Below are 24,601 nucleotides of genomic sequence, written 5' to 3' on the forward strand. Positions count from 1 at the left end.
CATAGCATGGCTGTATTCTAGGTGTTGCCTGTGAGGGCTCTATTCTACTCTCCTCTAGGCCTATTAGTGTGTCCTCTTATACAAGACCATACTTGAAGTCTTAATCATTGTTCCTGGCTGTGCATGAGGATATATTCTTTATTTCAACAAGAAGATCTGAAATGCAGGCAAGAGGAAGTTTCATTAGGAACTCTGCCACTGAGTTTAGCTGATTTACAAACTTTGTGCTCACAGAACAAGTTGAGTTTGGAGCTCTAATAGTTCCATAATAGTTCCTCTGTTCAGTGCAGCCCAAAGATTAATTTGGGTGTTAGAAGTTATGAGGGAAGGGGTAGAAATCAGTGTTTTGCCACAGAATTGTGCATGCTTGTCTTTAATGCTATAGACTTGAAAATATTCAGAGAAGGGCAGCAAAGGTGCTTTGAGGATGGCTTCTGTGCACAGGATGTTCAACTGGTAGGCTGGGACTTCTCAACCTAGAAAAAGGATGCACAGGGTATTGTGTGTGATGGAGACCTGTAAAGTGAGTGGTGTGAATACAGCTGATAGGCAGTAGTTCCTCATGGTGTCTTCCTGTGGAGAAAGACGTGGCACAAAATTGGAAATTGGTAGGTTAAAAGAAACAAAGCCAAACCCAAACCATGCAATATATGATAAAATATGTGGGGTTCATGGTCACAGGCATTTGGAGGTTGCAAAAGAGACCACAAAGAGGTGAGTAGAGCAGAAGTCCAGTGGGAGCTGCCACATGCACAAGTCTCTGGACTGGAAGGAAGGGCACAGATGTGTGAATCATTGGGGACTGAGGAGAGTGATGAGCAAGGTATTAACTCCTACCTTCTTTATCTACTCCTCCCCGTCCATCTATGTTGCCTATTGTTTCAGGTGTGATACTGGGATAAGCAACCTTCTGTCTTGAGTCACAGTTCCTCTGTACTGGTTTTGTATTTCTTGGAATCAAAAGAAAAATGTCCTGCAAGGGATTTCCTCATCAGGAGTACCCTGTAATAACATTTCACTTGGTAATGGCTTAATGCAGAGAGAACTTGAAATATTTCTTCTTAATCATACTTTGCACTTCTCAATTATCTGAATTTATGCTCTTTCAGTAAGCCTGTAGAGTTGCTGAGTATAGAACTTTCTTTATTAAACCTAATGTAAGAAATTGTGCAGTGGAATGATACCCCAGTGTTAATCACAAGCAGCTAATAAGAGAAGAAAAATAGCTCTTGTTTCACTGTTTAATTGACCAGGACAGATCAAGGTATTCTCATGGAGTTGGTTTGGGAAGAGATTAACCAGCAATTTTTTGTCTTGTCAGTATACCCAAAGTGGTCGTTCTAGACAGCTGACAGCAATTATGTTGATACCAGTGTTGAAATAGATCTTTGGCATCTTTCTTATGTTTCTGTTAGTGCTTTTAGGCTATACTTATGCTACTTTGGAGTAATAATCTACAGAACTGAGAACATTTTCCACAAAGAGTAACTTGAAGCATGTTTTTCTTTAACTACAAATTAAATACTTTTTTTTTTTTTATGAATTGATCTGTCTCTGTGACAGGATGAAAATATTGCCTCATCCTGACAGATGGGATAGAGTTGAGCAGGTCTGCAAAGCAACTTCTTCAAATCCTCAAATCCTAACAGTTCTCTCTTCTGGTGGTTTTGACTTGTTTTTTTCTGGAATATTAACTTTTCAGTGAAATCTTGGAATTGACAGAAATGGCATTCAGTCCTTCTATTGACATGTTTATTAGTCCATAGGTAATTTTTGTGGGGGGGGTCAACTTTGCAGAAGTTTAATCAGTAATGTTGTGCAGGAAATCCTGAAAGTGAGGGCATATAAGTTTTCATGCCCTCTATACAAAACAGGATCATTTGGGAAAGCTTCTTTTTGACCTTAATGTCTAAATAAGTCGGAGAACTCCCCCAGAATGGTCAGGCACTATGGTTATAGCTATCTGACTCCGCTCCCTCCTGATTAGACTCTTTCCTTTAGATGAAGCGTTGTGCCTCCCATTGACCCATCCTCCCCACTTTGCTTCTGGGGAAGTACTTAAACTTTTTGGACCCTAAAATAAATGTTGAAAAAGACTCTTCAGTTGGTGAGATGTTAAGCCTTGGGCTCTGCTTTGCCCTCTGCTCTTTGTTCCCTCCCTGGGGAGGTTTGCAAGGCCAGAATCTCTATTGGTTGCTTTCTTCTTCCTTGAGGTCTCAGTTGAGGTAGAGCCACTTCTTACAGGTTTTTGTGGGTTTTTTTTGTTGGCTTTGTTTGGGGGGAGAGGGGGGTGAGGGAGGGGGCATGGTGGTTTATCCCAAAGCACTCTATTTTGTTGAAAACCCACTGAGAACTCCCATTTCCCAAACTGAGTGCTGCAAATGGTGGGATTGGTACTTGTATCTGAGGACTTTCTTTGCACTGTGCCTTCCCTTTCCAAAAACTTTTGAGCCTAGTAGTAACACTGAGGCTGAATGAGGTCCTTAAATGCATTAAATGCATTCACTGTTTGTACCCTTGACTATCCCTATCACTGTGTTATTTATGCACAGTATTAATGTACTGTAGCCAGAAAGACTGCATGGTATTAATGAATCCAGAAGCTGTGGTCTGATAGAATTTCTGTTTAGAAGCACAAAAAGAAGGCAGTTTTTTGTAGGAAGAGCAGAGGTTAAAAGAACAGAGGCTGTTGGAAGAAGTAAGCAAATAGATTGTAGTCTTTAGATATGATCGTAGGATAGCAAGAACAACTTTTAACACCAGTAAAAAGCGTTATTGCACATAAAAGGTAAAGTAACTCAAAAGGCAGAGAGATGACTTATTTTTCTAGAACTTATTTTTCTAATAATAAACATTTAAAGGGAGTAATTACTAAAAAACTAAAAAATAAATTACCCTAGAAGTTGGGATAATAACTAGTTATACCTGTTAATAGGTATAGTTAGATCCTGGATTATGTTTAAGTGTTTCTAGACAAAATGAACAGAAGGTAGAATAAATGTAATACCACTTTTTCTGTTCTTTGAACTAAGTATTTCTTTTGCTAAAGCCTGCAAAGAGGAGGAGGTGAGTGCTTTCTCTGTACTTGGTAGATTATTAACAATACTGTTAATAAATCAGAAATAACTGATCAACAACCTGGTGTTTCCTTTCTGTTAATGTGGTACTGAGGCAGATAAAAGCAGCTCCATGGAGGAGCTGTGCTGAGATATCTCAGCTCTGATTGTGGCTGCACTCCTCTCCCTGCTTGCCAGTGGCTAATTAGGAGGTAGAAGTACAGCCCCAAGACACGTTACAGAAATACTATAATCACATTTGTTAGGAAGTCTGTGTGCATGTATTAGATTAGCACTGGCTACCCTTGTCTTTAATTATTTCATTTTGGTAGTTCAGTTCTGCAGCCAAGCTTTTTGTTAATCAAAGCAGATTTACACAAAGCCTGAGTATAAAGCTTGAGTATGGAAAGGCAAATAGGGGTAAAAATTTTGGTGTTCCTCCTTTCTTGCCTGTAGTTCTTTTGGGAAGGGGCTGGGGAGAAGTGGGCTATGTGGGCATGGCACTCACATCTCCAAGTGGTCTTGGCAGCAGAGGATCAGCTGCCTCAAGCAAGGCTGCTTCCAGCTCCACACCAGGGATTGGGAGGAGGAGTGGGAGACAAGAGAGGCTGCTGGCACTGAATTCTCAGCCCCAGGGAATCTGTTGAGGGGTTCTCTGTGTGTCTTGATGGACCATAGACAGACTGACAAGGATGTCTGACCACACTTCATTCTGGATTGGTGGGGGAGACTTCTCACTTGTCTGTGTGGGTAGAACAAGCCCTGTATAATGAAGACACCCTCCCTGGCACATATATTCCCCTGACAGACACAGCCCTTGAACAAAGGAAATGCCTTTTGCAGAGCCTGTTTATTCTAGCTTTGATTTTTTTTTTTCCCCCTAATTTCTTAATCTATCTAATTTCTCTTAGCAAATAAAATGCACTTTCTTTTATATTACATTAAGAGAAAGTAATCTTCTGCCTACTATTATAAATGTTGTTGTGGTACCTGTTGTATTAATCTGTTTGTTAAATAACAAATGAAAAAAAATTTTCAGCTAAAAGTCTGGCCAAATAAATCTTTCAAGTCAGCATGGTGGGGGTAAGGTGGCAACTCATCTGCTGAGAGCAGAGCTTGTTCAGATGCACTACTGGGGAGAAGCAGTAAGAAAAAAAAAAAGGGCAATATAACCCTAGTTTGGTTTTGAAGGATGTTATTTTGTGAAAATCAGTCTTTAGGAAACTGATCTGGAAATTCACAGAACCATTGAATGCTCTGGGTTGGAAGAGACCAACTTAAAGATCATCTACATCCAACCCTGCTGCCATGGGCAGGGACACCTCCCACTAGATCAGGTTGCTCAAAGCCCCGTCCAACCTGGCCTTGCACACTTCCAGGAAGGAGGCAAACACAGCTTCTCTGGACAAGCTGGTTGGGCAGGAGCCGTGTCCCGATCCCAGGGTTCTCCCGGAGCTGCTGTCCCTGATGCTGGAACTCGGGGGCTGCCCCCAGGGGGGGTTCCCGGGGCACATGAGCTGTTTTCAAGCAGGTGGTTTTTAATGCTTGGCTTTCCTACCCCCTCTCTTCCCTAAGGATTGTGTGTTCAGTGAGAATGGGGTGGCAAAGGGGTGATGGTAATTTTTTCTAAATATTCCATTTTTCTGTTCCAAGTCCAGATTAATATGAAAATTTACTTTAAGGTCTTTTATAGGACTCTCCTCATTGCTGTGTCATATGTGTTTCCTACAGTGTTTTCTTGCAGTTGTTTATAAAGCTTTTAATGCAGCTTTATCTCCGGTTTTGAAACAGCTTTGCCATTATTGTTGAAACCCCAAGTGACTATGGGGCCTTGATCTTGGGGATAAAGAGGATTGGCAGCCTGAACAGGAAGACATGTAGGTGGCATCATATCACAGAATCATAGAATGGCTTAGGTGAGATCATCATATGACACTGTATTTTCGGTGACAGATGGATATGTAGATCTGAGTGGCATGTGTATGCTCAAACTTGCCATCTTTTGACCTTTCTTTGTGGAGTTTTGGGAGACTGGAGGGACCTGGTAGGATTTCTTATGCACTGTGTAGGGGATGAATAAAGGAATATGTTGGGGCAGAGCTTTAAAAATCACCTGAAGGGTAAAGAAAAGACAATTGATACACTTTTGTGATTAGGCAGTTTCTACATTTTCAGACATTTAGTCTTTATCCTGTTGGGTGGAACAGTATAAGAAAATTATTTTAGTTCTTCAGTAGCTGTTTCTCCTTAGTTGTATTTTCTGCTGATCTCCTTTCTGTTTACCTCCATGAGGTTCTTTTGTTTCTAAAGGTAAGGAAAAGGAGGAAAGAAGCTCATTTTCCCAGATTCAAGTAGAGGAAGAGATTACTTTCTCTCTGTCATTACAAGAGAGAGGACAGCTGATTCCTGTGCTAATTCATTTGAGTTACTTGGACATTGGTACCAAGCTACAGACTTTGTAAGAGGTCACTGATGCTGTGGGATGACTTCCTGCATTTGTAACTACACAGCTTTCTAGCACAGTGTGCAGGTGTAGATTTCCTTGAAATCAATACTTGCTTGGCTGCAAGCAGGTTACACACCCTTTTATGGATTTCTTGGCTCATCTGTAGCTCTTTTCTGTATGAGCATTAGGCTAGAGATCTCAATTTTTCATGCAAGGATAACAGGCTCAATATTTATTTTAGTAATTCAGTATCTTTAATTTGCTGCCTTTTCTGTGAGCTCTAGAAGACAGGTTCTCCCCTGCAAGCACCACTTATCCATGAGATTACTGGCTTGGGCTTCTAGAGAACAAATACCTGGAATTAATGTGAAAAGACATGTAGTAGATGATGAGCAGACTCATGCTGGGAGGATGTGAGAGGCTGCCAGCCTCATCTGTGCCCACCCTGCTGAGGGTGCTCCTGGAGACAGCTGTCTTCCTAGCAGAGGTTGAAGAGTGGTCACTGGGTCTGTTCCTCTGGTGGTCACAGCCTGGCAGATAAACACAAAAGAAATCAATGTTAGTGCATGTTAATACTCTGTACAACAGCTGTTGAGGTGTGAATTTGACACCTGTTCTGTTGTCCCCACTCTAAGGGTGATAATTTATGGTGGAAGAAGGAACCAACAGCCACAACCTTTGATTTTTTTTTTTCCAGCTGAAATGGTACAAGTGTGTTTGGAATCACCTAGTGTGCATCCATGGTGGAAAGGTGGTACTTTTATGCATTTTGTCCTATCCTCAGGATATTTGTGCTAATGTTTCAGATAGGAACTTCAGTTTATACCAGGAGAAAATATGGGATCCAAAGAGTGCAGTAGGCTATTTTCAGTAAGTGCCATGCTAGAGGAAGTCTGTTTTTTCTTCATTACACATTTTAGTCAAGATATTCATCTAACTGTACAAAATTCTAACATATGGATGTGACTTCCTCATGGCAATTTATTGTCCTGACACATCATGCTTAGAAATAATTTTTTTAAATTCCAGTTATTAGTTATCCATGTTAATACTTGGAAGAGAGAGAATTTTGTACTCGGCTTGTGATTTATTTTTCTTCCTCCAGCTGGGAATTCTCTTTCACAATGACTTGTGCTGGTTGTTTTTTTTCTCTATATTTTAATTTGCCATAAAATTTCTGACAACTGCTTTTAATGCAGGCAGCAACAATGGTGATGTGGCAGTGATGTGAATATTAGTCATCTTGACAGCTTGACAACTGATACACTGTGAAGAAAGCTCAGTTTTTTGCTGCAGAAATGAATGCTATGTCAGTGGTAGTAAAATGTCAGATCTTGTCCATGAAAGCTGGATGGGAGAGCAGATACGAATTGAAGCTTTTTAATTAGTGAGGCACAAGTGCTTAGGTCTCGGTGCTCTTTTGGTTTGTTTTGTTCTTCCCTCTCCCTCCTGTGTATCCCTACTCTGTCATACTCCTTTTCTTTCTTCCCATTGCCCTACATGCCCAGAATACTCAGGTACATTTGCTTAGGTGTATTCCCTAATGGAATGAAGTTTGTTTCCCCAGAAACAAGAAAGTTGGAGTTCCTATATGGAAAACCAGAAATATTTAATTTCTCTTGTCTGCTAGGTACACACCTTTCAGGAAAACTAACAGCATTTCTAGGCTATGTTAAAGGACTGTGAAGTAACTGCTATGTATTTCTTTTAATACTAAATTCCCCCTTCCTTCAGTTACTTTTCTTGCTTTGATCTTTTCAGATACTCTGAATTTTGGTGGTGTTTAGCTAAGAAAAACTGACTCAAGAATGGAGTTAATTCCATGTAGCCAGAAGTAGTTGTGTTAAAATGGCATTTAGAGCTTGATGGTAGATTCCATATTTTCCCAAAACATGCAGAACATCTGTGATTTGGTCCATGGTCATACAAATACGAGAGGAAGCTGGATATTGATATGCAAGGAGGGATATCTTTTCTATCCTTTGAAGCCTGAGCTTGAAAAAATTTAAGATATTCAGCCTGTGAAAAGCTGGCATGTAGTTCTGGTATCCCTGTTATTCTGCAAATGGGGAGCAGCATTAGGATGTCCTAGCAGCTAGTGGCAGAGCATGCAAGCATCCCCATGTACACAGGCCTCCACTTGGCATGATGTACAGTTACAGACAACTATTCAGCAAGTGTAGAGCAGGAAGAAGTGGGTAAGGCCTTGAAACAGTATCTTAAAGCTAATGGAATGGGACTGATGGGGTGTGTTTCAGTTTTGATTTGTTTTGGCTTCTTTATCCAGCAGTTTCCATCGGATATATTGCTGTACTAGGGGAGAACTGAGAGACTGCTTGAGAATTACAAAGCCTTAAAAAGGAAAAACAAAATCATACAAACAGCAGCATGTGGTTTTTCAACTCCAAGAAGCAAAGCTGACCACAAGAGAAAGCATCCCTCACCCCCTTTTCCTGAGAGGAAACTGGGCAGCTTCCCAGGGTGGGATGTTACAGAACCAGAAGCATTGGTGCATGATGTAGTCCTGGCAGGGATGGCAGCCCTGCCTTGTGCCATCTATTGCTTTGGGGTGCTCTTGCTTCTTCCCTCCTGCATGGTTGCTTTTAATGAGAAAGTAAGGTTTGCATGTTACTATCTGAAATCAGATTAGTGTGGCCTTTTGTTAACATTGGAGAGCAAAATTATAACTGCTGCCCTCAGTCAGCTGTTTGCTCTAGGACTTGCCTTTTTTTCTCCTGAAATGGGGGGCTGTAAGGATATGTAAAACCCAAACCCATTCTACCAGAATGTTTTGGGTTCTTTCCCTTGCTAGCTGTGAGGGGGTTTTGGGTTTTTTGTTCCACTTGCAACAAATCACAGTCCAGCTGAAATGTCTGTTTTGTAGCCAGAGGAGCTATGTTAAATGTAATACGTTCAAAAGGTTGTTTGTTGTTTTTTTTTTATTGCTATGTTGATAATAATGATGTTATTATCTTGTTCTTAAGTGACATATATTTTAAGTACATAGCTACCAGAATAGGGTAGAATTTACACCATTTCTAGAAATTATGGCAGCTTGCAAAATCAGGCATCATTTGTGGTAGGTTTTGTCTTGGCCCAGTATATCTGTTAGCATTTCCAGTAACCTTTCCCTTCTCTTGATTTAGTCCTTCATTTTCATTTCAGATTATTTTGTTTGCATTTAAAAAAAGAAAAAGATCTGTTCATTTCTTTTTGTGGAAGAAAGCTTAAAATAAATCATACTTAACTGGAAAATTTATGGCTTTGGCAGGGAAGAAAGTAGTAATTTCCAGATTCCATGCATGAATGTATTTGGGGCTTATAAGTTTAAATAGAATTATGTACTGTCTCTTAGCTGTTTTGATAACCTGATTTAATACTATTTGTTGTGTGTCTTCTCGGTGAAAAGGAGATATACAATGAGAATTTTGAAATAAAGTCAAAAGGGACAATTCAGAGGGAAATGTGCATACTTTTAATAAAAATAATAATGTCATATAATAAAGTGGCACTTAGAAACCCAAGTCCTTCCACTTTCCATGAAACTTGTGCATCAAGTGCTTGCAGTTGCATGGAAAAAGGAACTGGATTTGTAAGTTAGGTATTTTAAGATTTTACTGTTTCCCATGGTAAGTGCATTTTGTTGTCTTTCAGAAGACCAGGAGCAAGTATCCAGTCCTTTGGCAAAACACTTGTTTACTGTAGGAGGCAAAAGGAATTTTAGCTGTCTTGCTGTTTTGTAATGCTTTTGCTAGAAATGTCTAAGTCAAGGTTTTGATGTATGCCATATCACTTTTTGTATTATTCCCTTCATCAAAATTAGTTCTGCATTTTATGAAATATTAAACAGACAAACAATCAAAGAGTACAAAGAAAAAAAAAAAACCAAAAACCAAACCACAGCAAAACAAATTGGCCCCTGGCCTCTCCCTCCCTGTCTGTTGTCTCTCTCCCCCCGGTCAGCTGTTTTAGATGTTTGGAGGTTGTGTTATATTGAAACCAAAGCTTTCTCTTTAACACATACAGTACAAATCTATCTCATCCGATGAAAGAGCAAATAGGTAGGTAGTATGGTTATGATGCAGGGAATCTATATTCCTAAAAACCATCTCTGCTGCAAATGTCTCTTGATGCATCAGCCATGACCCTGGTTGTGTAGGATCTGGAGATAAGAGAGAACTTCAGAAACTAGGCAAAGCCTGTGTCTAATTATATGAATCAAAGTGTATGGATCAAAGTATTGCAATCAGGAGACACTCTGAAACATCAGGAGGAGTATGGGGCAGTGGGGAGCCATCACTGGTGAGTGTTCAGTATCCTTGAAGATTATACTTTGCTCCTTGGAATAGAAAGTTTTTACATTGTTGTCTTCCTTTTTTTTTTTTTCCCCCTTCCTCCTTTTTTTTTTTTTTTTCCCCCTTCCTCCTTTTTTTTTTTCCCCCTTCCTCCTTTTCTTTTTGCCCCTTCCTCCTTTTTCCCCTCCACAAAGAGGCCAGTGCTTGTCTTTGATCCAAGAGGCAACTTTGGCTCACATTTTGTTGGGTCTTTGAGTCAATTATCCAGTGAGGGCAGGCTTTAAACTTAAGGTGTTCTGAAACTGCAGATTGATTCTGGGGATCTTAGTGATGCCTACGTGCCATTTAGTCATGCTTAGAGAAGATGCTATATATGAGAGAATTTATATTATCTGTTGTTAAATGAGAAAATATGGCACAGCAGCTGTAATAGTATCATAGAATCAGAGAAAGTAATTGGCTTAATCTTTTTTTTCTCAGCATTTTAACACTGATTCAGTACTTGAAGCTCAAAATGTTGTCAGCTCCCTCATAGATATGCTATGAAGCCAAGGTTTAAATCCATTATATTGCTTCAAAAATGTCTAACATATGTGTGGAAGTTTGAAAGCATGATAGAGGATGTATTCTTAAAATGGCCACAGAAAGAAAGGGAAGAGCAGTAAAATTTCTATTTGGTTTAGATTGCTCTTGGTTCAACTTCAAATAGCTCCCATCCATCCTCCTTGTAAACCACTGTCTATTAGTAAAGAATCATGTGCTATATTAGTAATAAAATTGTTCTCATCTTTTACCATATTCTGCTTATCCTCATATTATGTAAGAGGATGTGTGCATGCAGCACTTGATGGAGTAGGAGAATAGTTACCTCTCTTCTAGGATGAGAAGGATTGTGTCTATGGCAAAGTAGGAAGTTTAATCTGTGGCATCTCTTTTGTCCCTGTCACTCCTATTACCATGATGCTGTCACAGTTTAACACTGTCCTGGCAATTAAACCAAGTAACAGATGCCCTCTGTTAATCCCCTTCCCCTCCCTGATAAAGAAAGGAGAGAGAATAGGGGAGAGAGACTTATGGGTTGGAAACTGAACTACACAGCTTTAACGAATCAGTAATAATAAAAAAGGAAAAATTACTAAATATATACAAATATACAGAAAAATGAAGCCAGGTTCCTCCCCCCTCTCCCCAATAACTTTCACGTCACCATTGAGGCCCCAGGGCAGCCCTGGGAAAGTCCAGGCTGGACTCCAGGAGTCAGCAGCAGTCGGGAGCTGGAGGCAGGAGCACAGGGATTCAGACTGGTACAGATCAGGACCACAGGCAGATAAATGGATGGAATCCTCAAAGGATGCCAAAACGAACAGGGACAGGCAAAGAGGGGGAAGAAGGGAAGGGATTGGACCCTCATCATCCCTCAGATTTACCCTGAGACATATGGGATAAAATACTGTTCGGTCAATTTTGGTCACTTATCTTGTCTCCTCCTCCCTAAAGGAGGGCTGCAGGTGTGAATTCTTTACTCCTTTTTTCAGAGCCCAAGATGTTCCTCAGAACTGAGCAGTGTCCTTGGTTCTGCATACCAGTCTCTAGCAGTAACTATAAACATCAAGTGTTATCAGTCCCAGAAGCAGATACTGACTGAGAATCTTGCTGTTAATTTCAGCCAGTGCAGCCACTTACAAAAGACTTAGCTGAAAGCAAAATTACAAGACAGAAAATTAGCTCAATCCTGGCCCAAACCAGGACAGATGCCTTCCTTTTCTAGCTAGAGTTCTGCCGGAAAAACTTAGGTTGAAAGTATATGTTGTCTTTTCTGACAGATTTAGGACTTAAATGCTTGCAAAATGGGTGCTTCTCACTGTGCTGTGTCATCACAGCTGGCAGCAGTGGTGATGCTCCTTTGTCAGCCCCAGCACTTAAGAAAGAGGAACATGCTGCAAGGATGGGGCCTCTTGTTTGGTGATACATTCTCTCTGTTGCCTGTTCTTGCATTGTTGATTGACAGTGAACTTTCGAAAGTTTGGTGTTTATATAAGGTCAAACTGAAGGAATTAATTGGTGTCCTTTTTGTAGGTGTGGGAAGAGGATGGAACTTCATATTTCTAATGATCTGTCTAGCTGCAGCTGTCACTGGATGGGGAACATCCATTCTGATTTTATGCAGTCATAATTATAACTTTATAATATCAAAGGTAGCTTTAATCTATGTGAAGCACTTCTTGTATTGTCCTTGCAGAATGCTTGGCTAAGCTCAAAACAAAAATCAAATACACTGTGAATCACTTAGGACTCTACAGCTCCAGCATGGAAAGGAAACTTAAGATCCTAATAAGCATTTGGTTAACACCCAAACATCTAAGGATGCTCATTTTACAGATGGTAGCACTGTGGCAGAATTGGTTGAAAATAATTTTATGTTCCACAGTTAAGTGTAGCTCATGACAGGCTATGGGAATAAAAGAATAGGAAGAAACTCTGTCTAGCTGAAATTATTGTTCCTCTAAGCTTGGAGTGGTGCATACTGAAAAAATTGTTATCCACTTAGTGGGAAGTCTTTTCTTCTGTTCCTCTGAGGCAAAACAATATTCTGACTCTTCTTTATACGCTGATTTTTTTTTTAAAGACATTAATTAAAAGAAAATAATAATCACAACTTCATATGTGGATCTGGAGTAATTTCCCTGTAATGAATGTTCCATATAAAAGTCCAATAGGTAAAAAGGACATTTATTACTTAGCAGCTGGCATAAATCTTGTTTCTAATGAGGATAAAATCCATGTAAATGAATCATTACAGTAAATTGTTACAATGAGGATTTATTCATGACAAAGGTCTCAATTATTTAATCAACTTTTAGTGTACTAAGATTTATAGTCTGAACTCTTAATTCCACTGTATTCCTTTAGAAGCAGATTTTACTGCAGGAGGAGTGTTTTCAGGAAGCTGTCTTGTTTCTTGCTCTCAATTATAGATGGAACTTTATTTCTTTGCAAATACCGGTAGAAATTCTGGTGTTGCAAAAGGATCAAATTCTCCTCTGCCAGAAATAAAACTGTTTGCATTTTAAAAGGTCTCCCCAAATACTGCAGTCAAGACTTCAAAGGCTTTTAAGTGCCAGGTGTTTTATGAAGGTCCTTCCAACTTAATGATGTGCCTGCACATCATCTGAGTCTTGTGCAGTGATGGACCTGCATGAGAGAAAGCTGCCTGCAATTCAGGATTGCCTGTGCTATGAAAAATTGGCTTGTTTTTGATCTTGGCTTTTGCCAGGGGGATAGAAGCAGCATTGAGTATAATAACAGAGGGTTCAGGTCCATCATCATCATTCTGACTGTGAGCTGTGTCTGTCCACTCTGATGGGGGGCATGTAACGAGGACAGAAGTCAGGCCCACTGCCTTTGTCTTGCAGCTGGGGCCCTGCAGCAGGGTGCTTGTGGCAAAGGCTGAGAAATCATCCTTTCATCTCTCTAGTGAAAAGAGGAACTTTGTTTGCTGGGCTGTTAGCCTGACAATTTCAAAACTATTGCCTAAAACATGTTTTTAAAAAAAAAGCCAACAACAAAAAACCAAAAATACCCCCCCAAAAAACCAAAAAAACCAACCAACTTGGCAAAGCTGGAAGGCTTCCGGTGAGATGCTGTAAGCCATGGAAGTATAAGCATACACTGTGCTTTTGGGGCTCTAACAGTTGAAGGCAAGCTTGAGTGGATGAACTGGATCTGACAGTTTCTGGCTTCAAATTGGAATAGATTTTTTTCCACCCTCTCAAATTTTAAGAAGTCTGAATTACAATTGCAAATGTTTTTGTTTCTTTTCCATGTTAATGCTATTTAATAATAGATTTTCAAGTCTAATTCTTCTTGTGTATGGTTCCCTGTTCTTTCCAATTTTACTAATATTTAATAAAAGCAGCTGTGTTGCAGGAATTTGGCTCTGACTTCAGGAAATGTCCTTTAGCCCTTGTAGACAGAACAGCTAGAGCATCCTCGGGCTGGTTTAAATTGCAGGAATGTCTTTAAGCATCCCTGAAGCCTTGAGGGGAATTTCACATCTAGCCTGTTGCAGGTAGGGTTTTGAATTGCTGTCCATCCAACATGGCTATAAAGGGTTTCAGGGTTTTATTCCCCTTGCATTATGCTACAGTACTGAAGTAGCTTCACTGCCTCAGCTCTCTTGTACCCTGGTTTTCTGTTTAGATTTACATTGAATACATTGGATAAGTTTGTCCTGCATTCCCCAGCAAGAATAAAAGCACACTAAAAGTCCTGGTACCTTATCCGATTCTGCTCTTTTCCTGTATTTATTAGTTTTCTGTTATAACCACACATAAATAGTTTAGAAGAGCATATTAACTTATGTGCTTTATTGTGTAAAACATCTGATGGTGTAAGGAGCTCATAGGACAGTTTCTCTGATTTCTGCAGGTACTGCCAGAATCTAAAAGTAATTTAACCCTGCTTTATAATGCTGGATCTAGGTAGCTCATGTGTGATATGTGCTTTATATTATCAACCCCCCACAAACACCCCTTAGAAGAACATTCTTATATAGATTTAAGAGTGGCTTGGCTAGGTTTATTTCGTGTACTCATTTATGAAGCAAAAACAAAGTGGTGTATTTGTGAGCACTAGAATTTTTTCAGATATTATTTTTACAGAATGTTGATTTTTTTTTCTTTAATTTTTTTTTCCTTTTTCCTTTGTTTTTCCCAGAACTCCAGGTAAACTCAGGGCAATCCTCTTTCCCCCTTTCCTCCTTCTCCCCACTTAATTAAGGCGGGGAATTCAGGTACTCAAAAATCATGATGTTTAAGTTTAATGAATCATGATGAATGCATACTCTATTTTTCACTCTGCTATATATAGAGAGATGAGACTGGGTCATGGTGTCCTTGGCTGTCACTGGTACCACATGAACCTTCTTAACCAACTTGAGCTCTGTCTTTACAGCTGTAGGAATATTTGCCTCCACTATTCCAACTGAGGGGACTGCTCTAAACTTTATAACTTGAAACCTTAGGAATTGGCTTCAAATTTACAGCCTATGTATGTGTTAGTGGGTAGTTTACAGCCATTTGTCCTTATGTTAGCAGTGTAGCCTCAAATCCAGCGTTTTATTAGTGAATATACTGACTGATAATAATCCTGGCCTTTCACAACCTGGCTTTGGAATCACAGAAGATTAGTGGTTGGAAGGGACCTTGAAAGATTGAGTCCAACCCTTCTGCCAGAGCAATCCAGATAACCTACTGCAGGGCACACAGGAATGCTTCCAAGTGGATTTTGAATGTCTCCAGAGGATACTCCACAACCTCACTGGGCAGCCTGTGCCAGTGCTGTCACCCTCACAGTGACAAAGCTTTCCCTTATGTTTATGCAGAACCTCCTATGCTCCAGCTTGCACCCATTGCCTCTTGTCCTGTCATTGGACATCACTGAGAACCTGGCTCCATCCTCCTGACTCTTGCCCTTTATGTATTTATAAATTTTAATGAGGTCACCCCCCATTTTCCTCCAAGCTGAAGAGCCCCAGCTCCCTCAGCCTTTCCTCATAAGGGAGATTTTTCACTCCCTTAATCATCTTGGTTCCTCTGCACTGGACTTATTGAAAAAGTTCCCTATCCTTCTTGAACTGAGGGGGACAGAACAGATGTGGCCTCACTTGGGCAGAGCAGAGAGAGAACCTCTCTTGACCTACCAGCCACACCTCTTGTAATGCACCCCAGGATACCATTGGCCTTCTTGGCCACAAGGGAACATCACAGGCTCCTGTCATCCCTCTGTCCACCAGGACCAACAGCTCAGTCCCTAACCTATACTGGTACGTATGGTTGTTCTTTCCCAGGTGCAAGATTCTACACTTGTTTTATTTCATTAAATTTCTTCCCATCGAACCCTCCAGCCTGTCTAGGCACCTCTGAAAGGCAGCACAGCCTTCTGGTGTGTCAGCCAGTCCTCCCAGTTTTGTGTCATCAGCAAACTTGCTTGCAGTGCACTCTGTTCCCTCAGAGTGTTCCTCCTCCAGGACATTCATGAATATATTGAATAATACTGTTCCCAGTACTTGGCCCTGAGGGATTCCTAGTTACAGGCCTCCAACTTGACTCTGTCCCATTGACCACAACTCTTTAACTTCTTTTCTCTAACTAGTTCACTATCCACCTAACTACATGACCATCCAGACCACATTTCCTCAGTTTAGCTGTGAGGATGCTGTGGGAGATGGTGTCAGATGCTTTACTGAAATCAAGATAAACCATATTCACTGCACCACCATCATCTATCTACTTGGTTATGTCCTCATAAAAGGCTGTCAGGTTGGCTAAACATGACTTCCCCGTGGTAAAACCATGTTGACCCTCTTATCTTTGATATGCCTAGAGACAGCACTGAGGATAAGTTGTTCCATCACCTTTCCAGGAATGAAAGTGAGGCAAGTCTGAACACATTTGAATTCACTCTTACATGGAAGGCTTTCAGGTATAGCTGCTTGTTATACAGTCCTATTCATCTATGCCTAAGGGGAGGGGTTCAGCATCCTGTATCTGATATTTCCAGTGTTTGTTTCCCTTTCTCTGCTGGAAAAAACTGGATAGTATTTAAGTCCATTGCAGATTCTACTCACAATTGCATCTTGTATTCAATGCCACCTTAAGTAATTGAAATGACCTCCCTGCAGCCATGTAGCAATTGTAGCATGGCCTGGTATTAACCTGCACTGGAAACTAATTACATTGACCCTTTGTTCATCTCCCTCAGACTTGTCACTGTTTTGTTTGATTTTTTTGTCTGTTTGTTTGTTTCAAATATAAGCAAATATATACATTTTTAAAAATACCATCGTAATTGATCTTGATTAACATAGTCTGTGCATGGTCCATCAGTGGAATTTAATTTTGTTTTCAGTTTTACTTTTGGTTTTAGTTGAAAAGGCCTAGGATTTTTATTTCAATCAATCACCCATTTGTCTACTAAAAAATTTGAAAGTCTAATCTCCTGCCCACCACAGTAATTAAAACTTGGAGGAAGGACTTGTCTTACAAATAGTGCACACACATTGAAGTTGGAAAATGTGCTGAGTTACACTCATGGATTAGAACATTGATGGATTGCTTTATGAAGCCCTCAAGTTAGCCACCAGTATCTAAGAAGAGTCATATTCATTTTTATGGTGTGTGTCAGCTTTCTTGGCAATTGACTGGAAAATCTTCTAAAGCATGATCCATGGATCACTCTAAAATAAATCTCACCTTTATCTCATGCAAGATTCTTCTCCCTGCTGAACTATTTCACATACAGAGTGTACCACTGCACAGGAAGAAAGCACACCAACACGAATGGTAGACAAGGGCTGGGGATCAGTGTGTGTACTCACCTGGCAGCCAGTGTTTAGCTTTTAGGGAACTAAGCCTGGATAGATATTCTGGAAAATGGGACGTCAGCTGCATACACAGACTCCCCCCTGTCTTGCTGTCCTGGGCGTTAACACTGCCATCCATCAGCCATTTCAGGTTTTTGCTGTTTCTCAGCAATAATTTTTTGTGTGTCTCTCTCTTCACAGGTTTTAAAACAGCTAGACTCTGGCTAACAGCCTCAGCTATCAGTAGGGTTCTGGGGAGGGGATGCAATTACTCCATCAAGGAACCTCCAGCAGGACTGAGGAGCAGTAGAGAAATTCAGCTCCCCTATCACCAGGCACAGTAGTGGCTTCTCTCCTTCTCTGTATAAATTTTGGTCTTGAATAGCGTGCAGACATTACAGAACAGAAGAGATGCAGCACCTTTTCCTGTTTTAGTATAGTTAAATGCTTCAAAGAGTTTCACAATGTGATGTCACCTCTACTGTGTCTTCTTGGCCTGATGAGAGGCCAGCTACCATGCTATTGCTGATGCTGATGTCATTTGTCTCCTTGAACAAGACTTTGTTGCATCTTCCTGTTCCTGTTATTTCCCCTTGTTTCCCTGCATTTTCTCGTATAATTGGGATTCAGAACTTCATAAATCCTCATTTCCTTGAGGGAGAGGTAGATTTTGTTTCTTCCCAGAGAGATGGTGAGTTACTGACACCCCTGTATGGGTAAATTTATGTTCAGTTCTGGGCACCTCACTGTAAGAGGGACATAGAAGTGCTGGAACATGTCCAGAGAAGGGCAGTGAAGCTCATAAAGGGCCTGGAGCACTCACAAGTCCTGTGAGGAGCGGCTGAGGGAGGTGGGGTTGTTCAGTCTGGAGAAGAGGAGGCTGAGAGGAGACCTTATTCCTCCCTTCAGCTGCCTCAAGGGAGGTTGGAGTGAGGAGGGAAACAGCCTCTGCTCCTTAGTAAACTGTGACAGGATCAGAGGAAACGGATGGAAGCTGCACCAGGGGAGGGTTAGGCTGGATGTTAGGAAACATTTTTTCACTGAGAGGGTTGTCAGGCTTTGGAATGGCCTGGCCAGGACAGTGGTGGAGTCACCATCCCTGGAGATATTTAAAAAGCATTTGGACCTGGTCCTTAAGGACATGATTTGGTAGTTGACTATGGGGTTAGTCAAGGGTTCAGACTGAATGATCTTGGAGGTCTCTTCCAACCTAAACATTCTGTGATTCTGTGAAATTCTTATTTCTGTGTATTGACTTAAGGAAGGCAGCAACTGCTGTCAGTTTCTGAAGGATTGGCTGTACCTCCCTGAAAGTATATAATAAGCCTGTTGGCAGCTGATGGCTTCACATCATTAGCTGGAGGATATATTGGCACTACATGCCTTTCAAATTACTCCTTGAGTGCTGCTTTGATGTATTCTCCCTCAGCGTGCTGGGCCTGTCCTCCTCCATGGCAACAGCATAGCCAGGGCATACTCATGGGCACTGACCTGTGCTGCTTGTGCTCAGGGGCAGATTGGTTGCCAGAGAGTGGTTTTTGGTTAGCAGTGGCTGAAGGCAGGCTGTGGATTTGTGCTGAACATTAGCTGTGCTGTACCTGTAGAAGAGCTTACTCTGAGCTGCACTGGTTTGCCTCAACTGCACCACGTGTAGCCAAGACTTTGGGTGTCATGTTAAGAACAATCAAGCATGACCTGCTGCTCCCACAACTCTTATTTCTCCTTCCTTTTATGCCTCCTAGGGTGTTTCAAAGATGACCGCATTGTGTTCTGGACTTGGATGTTTTCAACTTATTTTATGGAGAAATGGGCCCCCCGGCAAGACGATATGCTCTTCTATGTCCGGCGAAAGCTGTCCTATGTCAGTGGTGATAGTACAGAGGGGAAAAAGGTGAGTTATACCACACATTAACCTGGGAAATCTAAAGTAACATGGGGTTTGGTGTTCTGGATTACCTAACATGTTTGAAGAACTGTAAGCCAATAATAAGGAATCCCCAGCTCTGCCTACTTCAGGATGTTATGCAAAACTGGCCCCCAGAGAAATACTCTGGTTGACTCAGTGAACATAAGAACTGCAGCAGTATAAGTGATCTTCATTATCACAGACTTGAGGATATCAGAGAGCTTGGATGTTTTTTTGGGAAGCTTTTATGCTGGTCAGCCTGCATTTTGGGGGAAAGGGAGGACATCCATGCTGATTTTTGTTTGGCTTTTCAGTAATGATACTTCATATATTGAAAATTTAAATCTGTACAAAAGGAGGAAAAATGGACAAGGAGAATGGATACTGTGGTGTTTCTAGAACCCTTCCTGAGATACCAGAGTATCAGGAATGAACCCTTATTGGGTATTCAGTAGCAGAATACATGCAGCCTCCTGGAGCTGAGATACAGCAGTGTGAAACAGTGAATAAATTACTTTATTCTTATAATGTACATTTAAGATAATATGCTCTCCTATAGAAGTAGTGTTTCTCGAAAACACTTAATCAGGTAGCCTAGTGGTGCTGCACAAGTATTTCCCATTAGAGATTTAAGAAACTTCTCAGTATTTCATGGCAGTTTTCATCTTAGATGGGGAAAACAGAAACAAGAGAAAGGGTGGCTTTATTGGAAATTTAGGAGTTGGCTGCATAGGACCAGAAGCAGAAAGGTAAACGGAGGAAGAAAAGACTGGGATTAAGTTCCTGGCATATGTAAATAATTTATGTTGCTGTTGAATCACAGATGTATGTGTATAGCGTATGCAAGGCTGCTTTTAACCAGGTATACTGGAGTTCTCTGGGTTCAAATGTGACATAAAGAACCATAGTTGTCAAGTCCCTTGACAACAGGACCGACATTTTTGTTGGAGATACAAGAAGTAGAAACAATTTTCTTCTATTTTCCCCCTACTTTTCCAAGTTTCATCATGACACTACTGATAAGAAGATGGCAAAATACTGTTCTTTCTCAGTCAGGTTAGTGTTTTAGTAGTCTTTGTCCAGTGTACTTGGAGCTTCAAGACTTTTGGAGGAAACTTTTCATCCTAATTGTTTTTTGAATTATTATAAACACATTTCTGTTTCACATCAAAGACTATTGTGGCTTTGTTCAGCCTAATAACAGCATGGATTGTTTAACCTCTTGTCCTCCCCAGAAAGGAAGGTGAACCCCAGAGGAAGGCTGGTAACTTAAATTCATTTACAGACCCCTGATCAATCTCTGTTTAATTTATTAAAGTGTTTGAACCTCTCATGGAGTGGGGACAGTGAATAAACCATTATATTTGCTCCAAGAGCTTTATTTAAGCCTCCTGAAAGCCTCAGTTTTTTTTTTTAGTCTAGTAGTAATTGCTATTATTTATTTAGGATTGGGATTTGTAAGTGGTAGTTATTACAAAATCAGGATTAGTGGGTGGCTTGCTGTAACAACTAAGATAGGAAGTAAGCCTTATAGCACACACAGTATTTTTGAACTCCTTGATTCTGCATTCTGCCAAGCCTCTGAGAAACAAACCTTTCCTGTGATTTTGAAGTACTTCAGATGCTTTGCATAACTTCACAGTTTGGTGGTTCCTTGATATCTGTGCATCTTCCCTCCTGTTTGATTTTAGCTGTCTGCTTTGCAGTTCCAATGCTTCTTACATCTAATTTTTGTGCCTGTCCTGTGCAGTGAGACACCAAACTATGACTAGACAGGTTTTTATTTTACTTTGTAGTTTTGTCCATTCTTTCTTGAAAGACGGTGTCAAAATACCAAAGTTGTATCATTCATTAAGAGGGAAAGAAGAATATTTATCAAAGCCAAATACAACTTCAGGCATTTCTGCCACCCACCAAACTGTGTGCTCACCTTTACATCCTCAAAGGTAGAATGAAAATGTGGATGAAGGGGAGAGGTTCAGGGTTGGTTGGGACCATGAAAAGCAAGAACTGGTGCTGCATAGTTGGCTCCTGTCTTGGGTGCAGGTTGGCCTGAATCATCTGGTGATGATTTCTCCATGAGCCATGCAGAAATTGACTATCAGCTAACTGTGGAAGTGGGTGTCTTTGTAGCTTGGGTATACAGCAAAGCAAATCCTTCCAAAAACACGATGTATGTGCTCTGCATTTGCCTGACAATTGCTGGTTTTGGCTGAATAAGTGCTGGCTGAGATGTGTGAGGTGAATCGTTGTCTTATGACATCTTGGAACATTAGTTTTTATTCATGAAAGGAAGATCTGCACATCTTAGAGCACAGCCATCTTCTGTAGATGGCAAGGACAACAAAAATGGGTTGAGCAGGAAGAGATTGTTTGTCTGAATACTGACAATGGTGCTGTTTGTTTCTGAGATGACAAACTCTTGCAGCATGCTCACATCATTTGCATGCCATGAAGTGATGATTCATGTCAGTGAGAAACAAATGTCAATTTATCGAATGGTTTTCAGGTTTTTATGGCTGTCCCATATGACTAAAAGTTGTTCCTGCTTCTGGGTTTTTTCTGTGCTTACTTGTGCTGAAGAATGTCAGCAGTGCCTTTTGATTTTAAGTTGAAGTGTAACAGAGGATAAACAGCGAAAACCTGACAGGATCAAGATGAGAGGTTCTGTTCAATTTTAAGATGGAATGAGAAGACCTTTAGGTACAGCTTAGTCAAACAGCTTAAAGCCATAAATCTCACATTTTGGTCTATGAGTAAGTTATGATGGTAAATTTCTTTACCATCTTAAGTTTTATTTCAAAAGGCCTTTTTAATTAACTACTTCATAGACACCCTAAATGATTTTCAGGCTAAATGATTTTCCATTTGCTTCTGCTTTCTACTCCACCAGTTTCTAAACTGTGCTACGGGTGAAACAGCAATTAAGCTTTTAATATGGTCTATACCAGGGCAGAACTGGCATTTCAAATACTGGGCTATTTCCATTACACAGGCTCTTGGATCCCAAAGAAGTGTGTTCAACTCCAAGTTTCCTGGGCACATCACAGTAACACTTCCACAGTTTTTCTTGCCAAGTTTTGAAGATGCTTCTTCTCGGAGTCTTTAAGCAAAACCACAAACCTCATCTGTCAGGATCTGTACAGGCAGAGTACTATGGAGCATATCACTCTTCTTAACATTAAGCGATTTAGTAGGCTTTTTTAAGGTGAAATCCCTCTGACTTGTTGCTCTTTATGCAACATATATGTTGCTCTTTGGTGCCTCAAAAAAATCCCCTCACTGCTGCCTCACACACCAGCTGGTGTGACTTACTGGATAATGTAAGCCTTGATCCTTACTTACAAAGGGTCCTGTATATTGCCAGGCCTACACCTTTAAAGTGGTTAGAATTCGGGTTCTGATTTTTAAATGCTGTAAGATCTGAGATTTAAAATCTCTTTGCAGTGCAAAAGATATTTGTAAAGGATTATGCTTTATCTCAGCTGCAAGCTTCTAATCTTTCTGTAGGGAGAAGCTTTACATTCTTATGGGACTACTAAAGATACTAGTATGGTGTTAACAGACACAAGTGATGAGTAGGGAAACTAAGGTAAAACCTCCATGGTACACTTGACAGATCTAGGTTGTATTAAGCCCTTCAGCTTTCCATGATGGTTTGTCACCTCAAAAAGGTGTTTCTAGGACAAAGCAATAAGAAAGATAACTTTGATACCCTATTAGTATGTGTTCAGAGCTTGAAGAGCTACTCCAGACTTTGGAGCAGGTCCTGTTTTCTTCAGTGTCCTATAAATGTGGAGGAGTGAAGTTGCTGCCAAATGCATGGAGTAGTCATTCAGGTTGGTAATTCTTCAAAAAGACATTGGTGTTGTGGCTGCAGCTTCAGAAACAGAATTGAACAGGAGCCATGGTTTACACGTTTATGTGCAGCTGGACTGGTGACACAACAAACACTGGGTGTGGTGGGAGACCACTTAGTTTCTAAAGCTAAATGACTTAAGGCACATGACTCCCACTGAAATCACAGGATTTTCATAGCTGAATCTCTAATTCACTGTCACCATCTGTCTGTCTGGAAGATTTGGGAGCCTGAACTCAGCATCTAGCAAAAATCCAAGTTCTGAAAAGCTTATGATGCTGTCTCTCTACCTTTCAGAGCAAGGTTGTTTTTTAAGATTGTAAGCCAACAGGATGTCTTCAGAGGAGCTGTTTGGTTTACTTTATGGCAGTTTTACATAACCATCTGAATGAAACAGAGCAAAAAACAGCCAAAAAATTGCATCTTTTCTGCCAAATAAATTCTTTCCTTGTATGTGGATAGTTTGTGGGAACAAATGACAACTGCAAGATGTGCAAGCCAGTACAGAGAGGCAGCTGTTTTGCCTCAACTCTTGTGTTGTGCTAAATTCATGGAGGTGTTTCGGTGAGTAGGAACAGTGGCTTCTGTAGAAGAGGAGAGCCTCAACACATTGCTCTCATTTTGAAACATGAAAAAGGAATATTGGCATTATCACATATGGCATTTCTGTAAGGAGATCAGCATCTTAAATGATTTTGTCTTTCTTTTTTGTTTGTTTGGGTTTTTTTATGGGTTTTTGTTGTTGTTGGCTTGTTTTTGTTTGTTTGTTTGCTATTTTGGTGGGGTTTTTTCCATAAAAGAGCTGCTGCTTGATAGCCTTAGCTCATGGTGCATGTTTTGCAAGACCACCTCCATTTCCTCTGTGTGCTGTGACAGACTGCTCAGCTAAAACAGAGTACTGCCACAGGTGTGAGAACATCTGTTTCCCACACAGAACTGGATCTGACCATCTGTGACCTGGAATATGCTTGTGACATACCTGGCAGCCTAACGAGCACTTGGAGTGGAGATGTTTTTGTATCCTGTCCTATTTCCAGAGTAAATTTGTGTCTGAGGCTGAAACGTTCTCCCAGTGTCATAGGCAGTAAACTGACTCAGGACTGGGGTGTGGGCTGCAGGGGAATTTTTAATGAGCTGCTTTATATTGCTTCCAGTGTCTAAAGAACTCTCTTTAAGCAGTCAAGCTGGTTGTCAAGAAAGCCAGATCAGAACCAAACTTAATATGAATTGCACTGAAACATGGCAGCCCTGTGTCAAGTGGCTAAGATGCTCTATTCTCTGCAGGAGAGAAGCTGTACTGGGGAGAAAAGAAGCCCAGACCCAGTTCCCCTATCTGATAGAATAGTAATGAATAATTCAATGTCACAAATGCAGCATATCTGAGTCACAGGGGGGTTGAGGGACAGAAGAGCACTGCTAGGCTGGACTTCACACCCTGGAAAAGGTCAAGTGTCAGCTTGGAGCTCCCTGAAGACCTCATCAGGCTACTACTTTAGCAGAGTGCTTAATGTCTTTGATCTATGGGTTACACAGTGGCATCTTACTCAATTAGAGGCATAAAAACATCTGTTTTCAGTGTTGAAATTAATATGCAATTGAGTTGAAGCTCTGGAATATTGTAATCAAGTCTCTAGTAACACTTGCAGTTAGAACTTAAATGTCTAATCTATCCACTA

The 24,601-nt window shown here is 40.6% G+C and overlaps 1 protein-coding gene across 2 annotated transcripts in view; it reads left to right on the plus strand.

Moving 5' to 3' along the window:
- The window catches only part of KIAA0930 (KIAA0930 ortholog), a 73,815-nt gene that overhangs the window by 16,522 nt on the left and 32,692 nt on the right, over positions 1-24,601 (plus strand). For both annotated transcript variants that reach the window (XM_030455652.1, XM_030455656.1), the window contains exon 2: positions 18,903-19,051. In XM_030455652.1, the coding sequence (XP_030311512.1) occupies positions 18,903-19,051 (149 nt within the window). The remainder of the gene's footprint in view (positions 1-18,902; positions 19,052-24,601) is intronic.

This window comes from Calypte anna, chromosome 1 (genome assembly GCF_003957555.1).
Source record: "Calypte anna isolate BGI_N300 chromosome 1, bCalAnn1_v1.p, whole genome shotgun sequence".
NCBI lineage: Eukaryota > Metazoa > Chordata > Aves > Apodiformes > Trochilidae > Calypte > Calypte anna.